Genomic DNA, 14,351 nt, shown 5'->3' with positions numbered 1-14,351 from the left:
CTACTGAAACACAAAGAACCAATAACGCCTCCACTGAGGCTCGAACTCATAATCTTCCAAATGGAAGTCCAACCCGGGTACCATTAGACCACATAGTCCTGGTCTTAATATTTTTTCTACATTCTTACAATACTCCATTACTTTAAATAGTATTCTTAATTTTAAATTACATTATAATATAATAAAAATAAAAAATAAAATAAAAAAATAAAAACAAAAATATCAAAGGACTGTCAAATGATGCTTGTACCTTGGGCTTGAACTTTTAGCCCAATGATTTATTAGTATTATTAGTGGACTAGAAACAATTTAGCCCACTGTTGCCGCCAAGGGCCCAAATCAAGGGCAAATTATTGTATGGACCATGGTCCACACAATGTTACGTGGACCATAATAAAAAGTACATTTTTAATATATTAAATGTACATTATTTTTGTACTGAATGTACATTATACAATATAATGTACACTCAGAACAAAAATAATGTATATCCCCTGTATACAATATACATTATTTTTGTACTAAATGTACATTATTTTTGTACTGAATGTACATTATTTTATAGTAGACAAAATATGGTCCACACAACTTGTGTGGACCATAATCAAGCTTCTCAGTATTCTTTTCATCCAAACGCAAAGCATCTAGGCAGACAGGCAGTAGCAAAGGCGAGGGTTTCTAACACTTTTCCCCTAATCTCTTTTTTCTTCCCAAATTCTTTTGTTTCCGAAACCTTGTGGGCTGAATTGGAATTCAAATCGAAGATCGATTTTAACTTCTGTTTCCGGTTTAATGGCGAGTCGTCGTCGGAGAAAATCCGAAGCGGATGCCGGAAGGGATCTGATAAGTGAACTACCCGCAGAAGTGAAGGAAAGGATTTTGGAGTGTTTGTCTGTTCAAGAGGCTGCCAGAACTGCTCTGCTCTCAACTCACTGGAACAATGTTTGGGTGCGGCATGGGCGACTTGTGTTTGATTGGTGCTTCTTCGGATCCTTCTCAAAGGACAAAGGTGAGAAAGGTATAGCTCCTATTAACAAAATAGATGATATTCTAATGTTCCATGCTGGACCGGTTAAGAAATTTACTCTACACTACGCATGGCATCATTGTCTTCTCCCGCAGTCTGAATTAGATAGGTGGTGTCGTTTTCTTTCGAGAAATGGTTTACAGGAGCTTAGCTTGTATATTTCGCGTAAACATATGGTGCCATCGTGTATATTCTCGTGCCGGACAATTAAGCCACTGTTTCTGGGCAATTTCATTTTTGATTCTCCGTTCCCTAATTGTATATTTCCCAGTGTCACTTCATTAACTTTCAAGAATGTTGAATTTAGTGATAATATTAAAGGGAATTCTATACACAATTCCTAATATTGAGGAGGTGTCTTTCGGTGATTGTAAAGGGATCAGTAATTTTGAGATCAGTAGTCCAAAACTTGAATGCTTGAGGGTTATTGGTAATCGGTCTTGCAAGTTTGATCAATCCAGATGTATTACCCTTTATTTGAAAACAATTAAGACTCTTTGCTTGAGTGTCAATAATCCGTTGCAGCCTGAAGGTGAGAATCTCTACTTTTGCATTCTCTTCCTTTATGCAAATGGATTGATTATAAGTATTGACAGTGTTCTATGATTTTTTTTTTCAAGTGTAAAAATGCAGAAATAGACACAGTGACATTCCCAACCGCAATAAATTTGCAAGTGATTGAGCTGTATAATTTAAATGTTTCATGTCAAGAGCGGCTTGCCTTAGTTTTGCAGTTGCTTCAACATTCCCCCAACCTATGTGAGCTGAAGATTACGCTAGCAGATGGTGATGGTGTAAGACATGAAACCTATGGACTATATCATTATATATATATTTGGAAGTTGGAATCATGATTGTTTCTTTTCCTTGTTAATTTCCTCATGGTTGTATGTGTTATTCACTTATTCATTTCTTAGTTGTGTGATAGCGATGTTCATGTGAGGATATAACAATGGCTACAAGACTTTTGGAGGAACCAAACAGTTGCATTGTTAAACAGATCTGAAGATTCTTAACACAATCATGATTGATTGGTTTAGTGGATCTACACCCGAAAAGCTTTTTGTGAAAATGTTGCTCTTGAAATCCCCTGCACTAGAGAGAGTTTTAATACAGGAAGGTGAAGATATTGAAACCTCTGTAGCCTTCAAAAGCCTAAGGGAGTTGTTGCGTTTTCCACGTGCATCTCCGAAAGCCCAGATTGTTTGTATGGAATACGACATGGAATGGGACGACTATGAGGAGCCCAGACTATTTGATTACATAAGCTCCATGGGTTCAATTTTGATGCAACCTAGAAATGTAAGCAATGGTTGTGGTGGAAGTTGAAATCCGGTAAGATAAGGATGCCGCACCTTGTTTCCTTCGTTGTTCAGTAAGTATTATGTTGTAATGTATTTTGAATCTATAAGCAGTCATTGAGAGTGGTTCTACATAACTCGTCGTTGGTTATTTTTGGGGAACTCCAGTCCGTACCCAATAATATTCAGGCATGAGAAATGGGGTTTGGCTACTATGCGTTATAAGGGACTCAAATGATTGTTTTATTGCTGCTAAGAAAATGCCATGGCATGGGCTCTTCAAACCTGGGGAAGCAGAATCTAATTGTCAATGATGTTAGGGAATTAGCTAGAGCATTTTCTATTCTTTGTTTTTGTTTGTTAAAACGATCTGTGAATAGAATTGTCCATTTGTTAGCTAGGGAGGTCTTATAGAATTGGGCTTGTAAGGTATCCATAAAGACATTATCCGGTATGCAGATTTGACAATCGTTATGCGTTGGACCCGTGTCCAGCATGCTTGCTGGACACGGGTAACAGTGCCGTTAGGCACTGTTATCTCCTTTTGCTTCGTTATAGGAGTATATGTTCATAATTTTATTATTATATGTTAATAACTGTATATTCATAACTCCATAAGTGTACGTTCATAACTTCATAACTCTACATTCATAACTCTATAACTGTACATTCATAACTCCATAATTGTACATTCATAATTTTCAAAGCTCTATGTTCACAACTTTAGAGCTCTATGTTCATAATTTTATAACTATATATTCATAATTGTAAGTTCATAATGTTAGAGCTCTTTGTTCATAATTCGATCAATAACTGTACATTCATAATTCCCTAACTGTAGATTCATAATTTCATAACTGTAGATTCATAACTCTATAACTATACATTCATAACTCCATAACTATACATTCATAATCTTCGAAGCTCTATATTCACAATTTTAAAGCTCCATGGTCATAATTTTATCACTATATATGTTCATAATTGTAAGTTCATAATGTTAGAGCTCTGTGTTCATAATTTCATAATTATATAACTGTACATTCATAACGGCATAACTGTACATTCATAATCCAAAAAAAATAATGCCATTAACGGCAAAACGCGCGCGTTTTTTTTTTTTTTTTTAACTAAATGACGCGTTTTTTTTTTTTTAAAACGACGTCGTTTTGGGCCCGTGTCCACAATTCATTGTGGACACGGGTCCAGGGCATAATTTGCCTAGATTTGATTGGTGGGTTTTGGATTATGCCGGATCCATAATGCAAGTTAGACCTTGGTCCATGGTATAATTTGTGCTTAGAGTGACTTTAGAAAATTTCTAATTAATTAAGGCATCATAATGTCGCTCAACAATCACCATTCATTCATGCTAAAAAATGATTTTACAATTCAAGATTTCATAATTAAAGAAAAGAAAGATCAATCGCAACTGTTAATATGATTTGTCCTCCTCTAGTTAAAAAGAGCAACCTCTCAAAGTGTACTGCTTCTCTACTACTACTACTAGAGGGAGAGGGACATTGTGGGAGTTGTATGTTCTTGAGTGGGAGTTTTACAAAATTAATATGGTTGGCACCAAGCACAAGTCTTTTCCCCTGGACACTTATGTTAATGTTGTTTACCCCTCCACTATCATATTCTATTGTGTTTGAGGCTAGGAAATTTCGCTTTTTAATTTGTGGGCAAACTAAAGTTTTTTTTTTTTTTTTTTTTTTTTTTTTTTTTGGCCTTCTGGCTTGTTAGAGTTCTTCTCATGGTTATTTTATTTTATTTTTTTTTTGGCCTTCTGGCTTGTTAGAGTTCTTCTCATGGCTAATTTTTGTTTCTTTTACTGTTTTTAAGCTTGATGAAGTTGTAGTAGTCTCACAGGTGTTCCCAACAGCAAGAAATCTTCAAGTGTTGTGGGTGATAGATTCAGACTTTGGTCGTGGAAAGTGAATCACTGTTGCTTTGGAATTGCTTGAAAGATCCCCCAACCTATGTAAACTGAAGATTAAAGCAGAAAACACGCTAGCTAGCTGGTAAGACATGTAAACTACCAATGGAAATCATTTTTTTTCTCAAATTCAATTGACTCATGGTTGTATGTGTTTTGTGGGAGATTTATATAGTAATGAGTACTCAAATCATGTGTTTTTCCCGCTCAAATTCCTCTGGAAAATATCTTGCAATGGGGCATCAAAATCTTCCCATGAAGTCTTAGGAATGGGGTATCAGAATACAATCGTTATGCTATGGACCCGTGTCCAGCATGCAATGTGGATACCGTAACGGTGCCGTTAGTGGCACCGTTATCTTCCATTTTTTTTTTTTTAATTTCGGACCGCTTCGTTATAGGAGTATATGTTCACAATTTTATCACTATATGTTCATAATTGTAAGTTCATAATGTCAGAGCTATGTGTTCATAATACCATAACTGTACATTCATACTTCCATAACTATACATTCATAATTCCGTAACTGTACATTCATAATTCAATAACTGTAAATTCATAATTTTTGAAGCTCTATGTTCACAATTTTAGAGCTCTATGTTCATAATTTTATCACTGTATGTTCATATTGTAAGTTCATAATGTCAGAGCTCTGTGTTCATAATTTCATAACTGTACATTCATAATTCCATAGCTGTACATTCATAATTCTATAACTGTACATTCATAATTCCCTAACTGTACATTCATAATTCCATAACTGTACATTCATAATTCCATAACCGTACATTCATAATACCATAATTATACATTCATAATGCCACAAACGAATAACGCCGTTAACGGCGAGACAAAATCAATATTTTTTTTTAAACTGGAATGCTGCGTTTTTCCTTAAAACGACATCGTTTTGGACTCGTGTCCACAGTTGATAATTTGCTATCAGAATATCCCTTGGCCGTGTTTGGTAAAAAATTGGCCTTTAGGCCAATTTTGGCTATTTGACCACTATTAATTGTTTGATTTAGTTAAAATATTAATATAAGTGTTTGATTAATTAGGTTTTTGCAACTTCAAAATGCTAAAATTCAAAAGCTACTCCAAGCAACTTTTTCAATTAGCTTTTTCAGAAAAGAAATTATACCAAACAACTATCAACTAACAGCTAATTTACCAAACACTTTTCTACAACAGTTAATGTTATCAACTAGTTATACCCTCTAATTAACACAATCATCTACCAGCTACACAGCCATTTACCAAACAAGGTCTTAGCTTTTTGAAAATTTACTGTAACCATTCATAATCTCCATTTACTCACCATTATTGCATAATTTGAGTGCTAGTTGTAACGTTTATCCGTTACTATTATTATAACATTAGGATAAGTTATGATAATATTCAGTATTTGATATGTGGTGCAACACTAATAACCTAATAACTAGACTACCATTATGATTAGGAGTCTAGTTAGGGTTTAGGAGACCTAAAGACAATCAACCATAATGATGGCCAGTGGTTATATAAGGTCACTAGTCCTCTCACTGCTCACACTACATACCTCATACACCATCTAGAGAGAGCTGAGTAAAGTGAGAGACAAAACACTCGTTATCTCTGCAGCAGTCCGGATCGCTCAACCGTAACAAGAAACTATGGCTGGAGGTTAGTTGATCCTATAATCACATATTATATGATGCATGTGATATTTTAGTCTAACAGTTGGTATCAGTCGCCATAAATAATCTCTGCCTAGTTCGTTTAATTGCATATAATATTTGCATATGTTGTATACATATTTGTATAATTCAATTAGATATGGTGAATATTCTTTGGTTCGCAATTAAATTGTCTAGACGGCTAGAAATTTTAGTTTATTCCGCATTAAGAAACAAAAAATAAAAAATAAAATTGGATATTAAGCTATCTACTGCTTCGCCATTTTTTTTTTCTCGCTCGGAATATGGCTGGAGCCAGTGGTGTTTGGAGCTTAACCTCCAGTTTGTCTCGCCGGCGGCCGTTCCAGTGGTGGAGATGAATCAACGGCGACGGTGGTGGCTGGTTCGCGCTGTGGCGGGCGGACGGCGGTGGACATCGGCGTTGCGTGGAGGCCAGGTGGCGGTGGCGGCGTTGGGTTTCCCAGCGACGAGGCTGCTGTCTGCTTTCCGATTGGCGACGCCGGCGACCTTTTGGCTGTTGTTCGTCCTCCATGGTTGCTGTTCGCCGATGATGTAGCGTCGCAGGTCGCCTGGTCTGCTTCTGTTCGCGCTGCTTCTACGTAAGAAGGTTCAGTAGCGTGGTGAAGAAGATGATGATGGATGATGGTAAATAAGTTAATGGGCCAGGTCTGGCCCAATTGGGCCAGACTTGGGCTCATTTAAAAAAAAAAATTACTGGGCCTGTTATGGTTTTGGGTCAAGCCTGAATTGATATTTGGACTACATCAATTCATTCAGTTTAATATCATCATCATATTTGGACTTCTTCTAATTAAATTATCCAATTGAATTTTTTTTTTTAAAGTCTATTATTAAATTATTATTCAACTTTGAACAATTATTCAGTTTTTAATTTTCAGTTGAATTTTAATTTAATAATGTTTTCAGTTTAAATTGTATTAAGTGTTGCAATTTAATTGTGGAGTATTTTGTGAATAATATGCATAATCGGAGCATTGCTATTTATCTCTTTATTGCAATAATTATTTTACTGTTATAATTATGCTTGTAGAAAAGCATGTTCATTAAGAAAAATTTAGAGCCTTTTAGGTCTGAATTATATGCTATGCATGATTTAGTGCCTTTTAGGTGAATTAGTGACTTTCAGGTTAGATTATGCATATTATTACTCAATCTTCAGTTATTACTCCACTCGTGTTTTATAAAGTTCCTAAAGCACATAAAGTACATAAACAATTCGTAGTTTACCCTATTCAAAGCCTAATCCATAGGTGAAACTACTCTTTAGATCTCTCAAACGATTTTACTTCAAAAATGAGAACACATGAATTAGGGAAGTTTCTTGGGGAGGAATACTAGTTCTATGGCCCTGGCTTAAAAGCCTTGTTGCTACTAGTCCCCTTGCGACGCTACTCTGTCTAAGGAGTTGGTTTTTAACCGAGCTTCGTCTCGATCAACTTTCCTGGGAGTATACATACCTAAGGATTGTCTATCATATTTTGGTTTAATCTGTTTGATTATTAGGTTTTCTTGCTAATGTGATTATGTTCTTTGGTTAATTAAAGAGTAGCCACATCATCTTTAATTTTTCCAAAATTACATATTAAGTTTTACTCACATAAAGTTAATGCAAGAATATTGTAATTCACTCTGCGTGATATGGCAAAATTTAGCCCACAGGCAATTTTGTTATATTTGTAAGGTTAATTAGAATGAAATACCATGCTATGATCATAATTTGCCCACAGGGATTATGTATCGGCATATAGTTTTGGTAGTTTTGTCATTAAGGGTGGAAAAATTAAAATCGCACTCATTCCGTTTCCACCATTCAGTTTTGGTAAATTCATTATGCGTAAAAATTTAGCCCACATGCAATTTTTATGGCATCCGAATTTACCTTTTGCATAATTTTACATTGGTAATATTATGTACTTCAGTATCTCTCTCTATTTTTTGTGCCTCGAAAATATTCTAACCAAGCTTTCAATTTTCTTTTTACAGTCACTCTTCCAATCACTCAATCAATAACAATTGATATTCCTATCCTCAATTATGATAATCACAAAGAGTGGAAAGACGCTGTCCTATTGAATTTAGGAATATTAGGGTTTGATTATGCTCTTCGCATTGGGAAGCCTGCTGAGCTTACTGCGGAAAGCACTGAGGAACAAAAAACGCTATATGAGCGATGGGCAACAGCCAATCGCTTGGGCGTATTCCTCATTAAGTCTAAAATTTCCAGAGAGATTCGTGGTCCCGTCGATGATATTGAGGACATTGAGACATTACTCAAAGCCATCGATGATCAATTTGTTGACGCGAACAAATCTTTGGCAAGTACCCTAATAATGCAGTTTATCAATATGTGTCTTTCCACTGTCAAGGGAACGCGGAAACACATCATACAGGTCAGGGACATTGCGGCTCAATTGAAGAAGTTGAAGATTATTCTTCCAGATGCCTTTGTGGTGCACTTTGCACTAAATACCCTATCTCAGGACTATAATGCATTTAAAATTTCCTATAATACACATAAGGATGAATGGTCTATCAATCAATTGATTACCATGTGTACTCAAGAGGAAACACGGCTTTTAACTGAGCTTGGGAAAAGTGCTTTAATGGCCACAACAAGGCCTAAAAGAATGTTTGGAAAGCCTAAGGGACTTACCATGGCTGCAAAGGGGAAACTAACCCCTAAAGCAGACATTAAGAAGATACAGAAGTGTTTCTTTTGCAAAAAGAAGGGACACATGAAGAAAGATTGTATCAAGTTTCAGAAATGGATGTCCCAAAAAGGTAACATTTCATCTTCTTTTGTTTGTTTCGAATCTAACATGTCAGAAGTTAATACTAATTCCTGGTGGGTTGACTCTGGTTCAACAATCCACATTGCAAACTCTTTGCAGGATATGACAAAACTGAGACAGCCAAAGGGAACTGAGTGTGGCATCTTCTCTGGAAACAAGATTGCGTCACCAGTAGAAGCTGTCGGGGTTTGCAATTTAGTTTTGGACAATGGTTTTGTTTTGACATTAGAAAAGACATTTTACGTTCCTAGTTTTTCTAGGAACTTAGTTTCAGTATCTAGACTTGTACCCTTCGGATATTCTTTTGAATTTAATGCCAATGATTTCAAGTTATTTCGTTATTCTACTTGTGTTGGTACTGGTACAATGTCTGATGGTCTTTTCCGTCTTAAATTAAAGAATGATTCAGTTTACAATTCTTTACATGTTCAAAATGGCACCAAACGGTGTAGTATTAACGACAATTCCTCAATGTTGTGGCATCGGAGATTAGGTCATATCTCCCTTGAACGTATTAAAAGGTTGGTAAAGGATGGAGTACTTTCTACTCTAGACTATACTGACTTTGAGACTTGCATTGACTGCATTAAGGGTAAGCAGACAAACAAGTCAAAGAAAGGTGCCAATAGAAGTTCAACGTTGTTGGAAATTATTCATACTGGCATCTGTTGTCCTGATATGACAATACCTGGTCAGAAATATTTCATCACCTTTATTGATGACTTCTCAAGATTTTCCTATGTGTATTTACTTCATCATAAACATGAAGCATTGGATGCCTTTAAATCATTTAAAGCTGAAGTTGAAAACCAATGTAACAGGAAAATACACAGTTAGGTCTGATAGGGGTGGCGAATACTATGGTAGATATACTGAGAATGGACAAGCACCTGGTCCCTTTGCTAAGTTTCTTCAAGAGCATGGGATTGTTGCCCAATACACTATGCCTGGTTCTCCGGACCAAAATGGTGTAGTTGAAAGAAGAAACCGGACCCTTCTGGATATGGTGCGGAGTATGCTTAGCAACTCTAAGCTTCCTAAGTCGTTGTGGGATGAAGCACTTAAGACGGCCACGTATATATTAAACCGTGTTCCAACCAAGGCTGTCCCTAAGACACCGTTTGAGTTATTCAAAGGTTGGAAACCGAGTTTGCAACATATGCGTGTTTGGGGATGTCCGTTTGAGGTGAGGATATATAACCCACACGAGAAGAAACTTGACCCAAGGACGATTAGTGCTTTCTTTATTGGATATGCACAGTCCTCTAAGGGTTATAGGTTCTATTGTCCATCTCATACTACTAGGATAGTGGAATCAAGGAATGCTAAATTTCTTGAAGATGACTCGATTAGTGGGAGTGATCGGTTTAAGGACTTAGTTCCTTCCTTCGATCATACTGACTCTTGACCTTCTACATCATCTGGTGGGGTTGTACTTATCCGCAGTGCTCCTTTAGTTTTGCCTGCAGATATACCACCTACCGTTGAGATTCCACAAACTGTTGAGGATCAGCCTTTGGAAGAACCAGTTCAGGACTTACAGCAACCGCCTGAACTAGATTTCGAACCAATGGTTGAACCAACTCAGGATATACAGCAAGATTCTGAGCCGATACAGACTGAACCGATTCAAGAACTGCCACCAGTTCCTGAAGAGGTAGTTGCCCCGCAGCCTGTACAAGGTGATGAGCGTCCAACCTTAAGACGGTCTACTCGGATAAGGCGATCAGCAGTTCCTAGTTATTATGTTTCGTATCTACAAGAATCTGACATAGGGGCTGAAGATGATCCTGAAACATTCTCTCAAGCCACAAATTGTGCACAGTCTGACTTATGGTTAGAAACCATGAAGGATGAAATGAATTCCATGAAGGACAATGGAGTTTGGGATCTTGTTGAGTTGCCTAATGGGGCCAAGGCCATTGGCTGTAAATGAATTTTTAAGACTAAAAGAAACTCATTAGGCAACATTGAGAGATACAAGGCCCGGCTTGTTGCCAAGGGATTTACTCAAAAAGAAGGAATCGATTACAAGGAGACATTTTCTCCTGTATCAAAGAAAGATTCACTTCGGGTCATTCTGGCATTAGTTGCACATTTTAATTTTGAGTTGCAACAAATGAATGTGAAAATCGCTTTCCTAAATGGTGATCTAGAAGAGGAGGTTTATATGAAACAACTTGAAGGTTTCTCTTCTAGGGGTGGTGAGCATTTAGTATGTAAGCTTAAGAAATCCATATACGGTTTAAAACAAGCCTCCCGTCAATGGTACATCAAGTTTGATGGGGTAATTTCTTCATTTGGTTTTGTTGAAAATCCCTCAGATAACTGTATATACCAGAAGGTGAGTGGGAGTAAAATTTGCTTCCTTGTTTTATATGTGGATGACATCTTACTTGCCACCAATGATAAGGGGATGCTTCGTGATGTGAAACAATTTCTTTCTAAGAATTTTGATATGAAGGATATGGGTGATGCCTCTTATGTTATTGGCATTAAAATTCAGAGAGATAGGTCCTGGGGTATACTGGGGTTATCTCAAGAAACCTATATAAACAAAGTTTTAGAGAGATTTCATATGCAAAATTGTTTATCGAGCGCTGCTCCCATATCTAAGGGGGATAGATTCAGTTTGGACCAATGTCCGAAAAATGATTTGGAGAAGGAATCCATGGAGAACATCCCTTATGCTGCAGTAGTTGGATGTTTTGGATATATTCAAGTTTGTACGAGGCCGGATATTGCTTTTGCGGTTGGAATTCTAGGGCGTTACCAACACAATCCGGGGTTGGACCATTGGGGAGCTGTAAAGAAGGTTCTAAGGTATCTCAAAGGAACCAAAGGTTACAAGCTTGGGTTTAGGCAGACGGACAATTTAGATCTTGTCGGTTATTCAGACGCGGACTTCGCTGGCTGTGTTGATTCTCGAAAATCAACTTCTGGGTTCGTCTTCATTATGGCCGGTGGGGCTATCTCATGGAGAAGTGTTAAACAGTCCTTAATAGCTACTTCTACCATGGAAGCCGAGTTCGTTTCCTGTTTCGAGGCTACTTCACAGGGTGTTTGGCTAAAGAATTTTATCTCTGGGCTTAGAGTTATGGATTCTATATCTAAGCCGTTGAAAGTCTACTGTGACAACTCAGCTGCAGTCTTCCTAGCTAAGAACGACAAAAGTGAGAGTCGAACTAAGCACATCGATATCAAGTTCTTAGCAATTAGGGAGCGTGTCAAAAATAAAGTTGTATTCATTGAACACATTCATACTGAGTTGATGTTAGCAGATCCCTTGACTAAAGGCATGCCACCATTTAAGTTCAAGGATCTGATTCAGAAAATGGGACTTTCGCCCAATTTGTAATTTGTATATATATACATTCAGTTTTAATAAAATTCTTTGGCATTCAGACGTTTTCTCAATTAAGTGTGTACACCTTCATTTGCTTTATATTGATGAGAAAATGTACTTCAGGGACTTGGAATAAACATAGGGTTTATTTCGTTGGGTTTTGTTTCCTAATTAAGTGCCCAGTGGCAGTTTGCATTTGATCATAATGGATACTACTCGCGCTAATGAGAACATATCATTATGGTTGGTGTTTTTCTGTTATTGAGTGGTAGTGCTTGCACCAAGTGGGAGAATGTAACGTTTATCCGTTACTATTATTATAACATTAGGATAAGTTATGATAATATTCAGTATTTGATATGTGGTGCAACACTAATAACCTAATAACTAGACTACCATTATGATTAGGAGTCTAGTTAGGGTTTAGGAGACCTAAAGACAATCAACCACAATGATGGCCAGTGGTTATATAAGGTCACTAGTCCTCTCACTGCTCACACTACATACCTCATACACCATCTAGAGAGAGCTGAGTAAAGTGAGAGACAAAACACTCGTTATCTCTGCAGCAGTCCGGATCGCTCAACCGTAACAAGAAACTATGGCTGGAGGTTAGTTGATCCTATAATCACATATTATATGATGCATGTGATATTTTAGTCTAACACTAGTATCCACAGCATTAGCTCGGGAGAATTTTGAGATTTTTCATAACTATTTTTTCCCTTGTTGAATTCTCTCGTTGCAATTCGAGTAATTTGTCAATAAGTTTTATCTAGGTTATTTATATAGGGTGATTAAAAACATGTAGGAATGGGTAACTCATACACGCCTGGAATGGTTTGATTCTTTGATTTCCGTCACATATTTTTCATTCTTGTTGAGTTATAGTCAAATAGGTGGATTGACAAAAATGACAAAGATGCTGCTTCAAGACATACATACGAATAAGGATTCTTGCTTTATCAATCAAGATTTAAAGATGCTTGTTAAGACAATAATCAACATTGGGTCGTTTGGCGGATCCATATTGGAAATGCATTTTTGGAAAGCACCAGTCTCTTCTCAAATCTTTGGACGACCTTAGTTTTAACATTTAATTTTTTTTTTTTTACCTTAGTTTTAACTTTTAAGAACAAATATTTAATTTAGTTGAAATGTATTGAATTTTGTATGAGGCTCACCAAGTGTTTAATTCTTGATTTGTCAATAAATTAAATGCTAGCTTGTAGTATATTTTCTGGTCTCACTTGGTTAGTTTTTGATGGTTTTGAATTTAGTGATAATATAATGGTAAGGGAATTGTTTACAGTATCTCTAATCTTGAGAAGCTGGTTTTGGATGATTGTGAAGGGATTAGTAATTTTGAGGTTAGAGCTCCAAAACATAATTAATAGGTAATATATATGTCCTCTTCATGACATTGAAACTGTGGAAAGAGTTATGGGAAATATAATCCATATGGTTACATCATTAATCATGACCTGAAAATGCTTAACACAACCAAGACTGATTCATTTCATGGATCTAAATGTAAAATGTTTTTTTTTGTGAAATCTAATAATATGAAAGTTTGCACGGCGCGCTAGCAGAATTCATTGGCAATTGTTACGCTTCCCTTGCGCATCTTCGAAAGATCATATTCTCTTCACGGACTGAAACTCTAGGTGTAGATCAGAGTGGTTACGTTGGATATCCATACTATTAGGATATATATAGTATGTCAACATTATTATATTGCTTTATGAAGTTGTTTTTCCTATGTGCAAGTCTTTCAATACTTTGATTTATGGGAAACCAACCGTACTTACGTTATGTTATTTAAAAGTGCGTAATTGTTGAAGCTCGCATAGTGAAGTTGGTTGAAGGAAAGAAGGGTGTTTTTTGTAGGGAGGGGAGGAAGAGGTATTCCAAACACATCATTACACACTACTAAACTTATAATAAATAATATTGAGGAGATGCATAAAATTAAAATGCTTATATGTAAATAATTTCTGCTTTTGTGGTGGAACACTATTGAGTAGATTGGATAGAACAAAGGCACACTGAAAATACTCCAACCAATTTTGCATGAAGAGTAATTGCAATTAATCTCTATCTCTATATATATTAAAGCTGTGACACCCCGTAAATTCGAATTTTATTTAGGGATTAATTAAGTAATTAATCCTAATCTAATTGGTAAATTATTCTTTAAAATTCCTAAAAATTCAATAGTCGGGGATTAGTAATTGACTAGTCA

General features: G+C 36.4%; 1 protein-coding gene and 1 long non-coding RNA gene across 2 annotated transcripts; both read left to right on the top strand.

The window, feature by feature from the left end:
* The first annotated feature begins 624 nt into the window (after window positions 1–624).
* On the top strand, window positions 625–2,724 carry LOC109156285 (F-box/FBD/LRR-repeat protein At1g13570-like). Its single transcript, XM_019304137.1, has 4 exons — window positions 625–1,365; window positions 1,553–1,559; window positions 1,661–1,821; window positions 2,024–2,724. Exons 1-4 carry the CDS (start codon window positions 793–795, stop codon window positions 2,354–2,356), a joined length of 1,074 nt encoding a protein of 357 aa, XP_019159682.1. The 5' UTR covers window positions 625–792; the 3' UTR covers window positions 2,357–2,724.
* Window positions 2,725–5,562: 2,838 nt separating this feature from the next.
* LOC109156389 lies at window positions 5,563–12,906 on the top strand. Its single transcript, XR_002050016.1, has 3 exons — window positions 5,563–5,607; window positions 11,225–11,231; window positions 12,778–12,906. It is a non-coding gene; the product is annotated as an uncharacterized LOC109156389 (long non-coding RNA).
* Window positions 12,907–14,351: the final 1,445 nt, after the last annotated feature.

The sequence above is a fragment of the Ipomoea nil genome, unplaced genomic scaffold (genome assembly GCF_001879475.1).
Source record: "Ipomoea nil cultivar Tokyo-kokei standard unplaced genomic scaffold, Asagao_1.1 scaffold2705, whole genome shotgun sequence".
NCBI classification, from domain to species: domain Eukaryota; kingdom Viridiplantae; phylum Streptophyta; class Magnoliopsida; order Solanales; family Convolvulaceae; genus Ipomoea; species Ipomoea nil.
Note: the sequence above shows the minus strand (reverse complement) of the source record. Positions and strands in the feature narration are given on the sequence as shown.

Bases quoted from the DNA above. Each gene is read 5' to 3' on its own strand.
- LOC109156285 (XM_019304137.1), top strand. From the start codon at position 793: ATGGCGAGTCGTCGTCGGAGAAAATCCGAAGCGGATGCCGGAAGGGAT. The intron at 1,822-2,023 runs GTAAGACATGAA...TTGCATTGTTAA, and splicing joins CGCTAGCAGATGGTGATGGT to ACAGATCTGAAGATTCTTAA.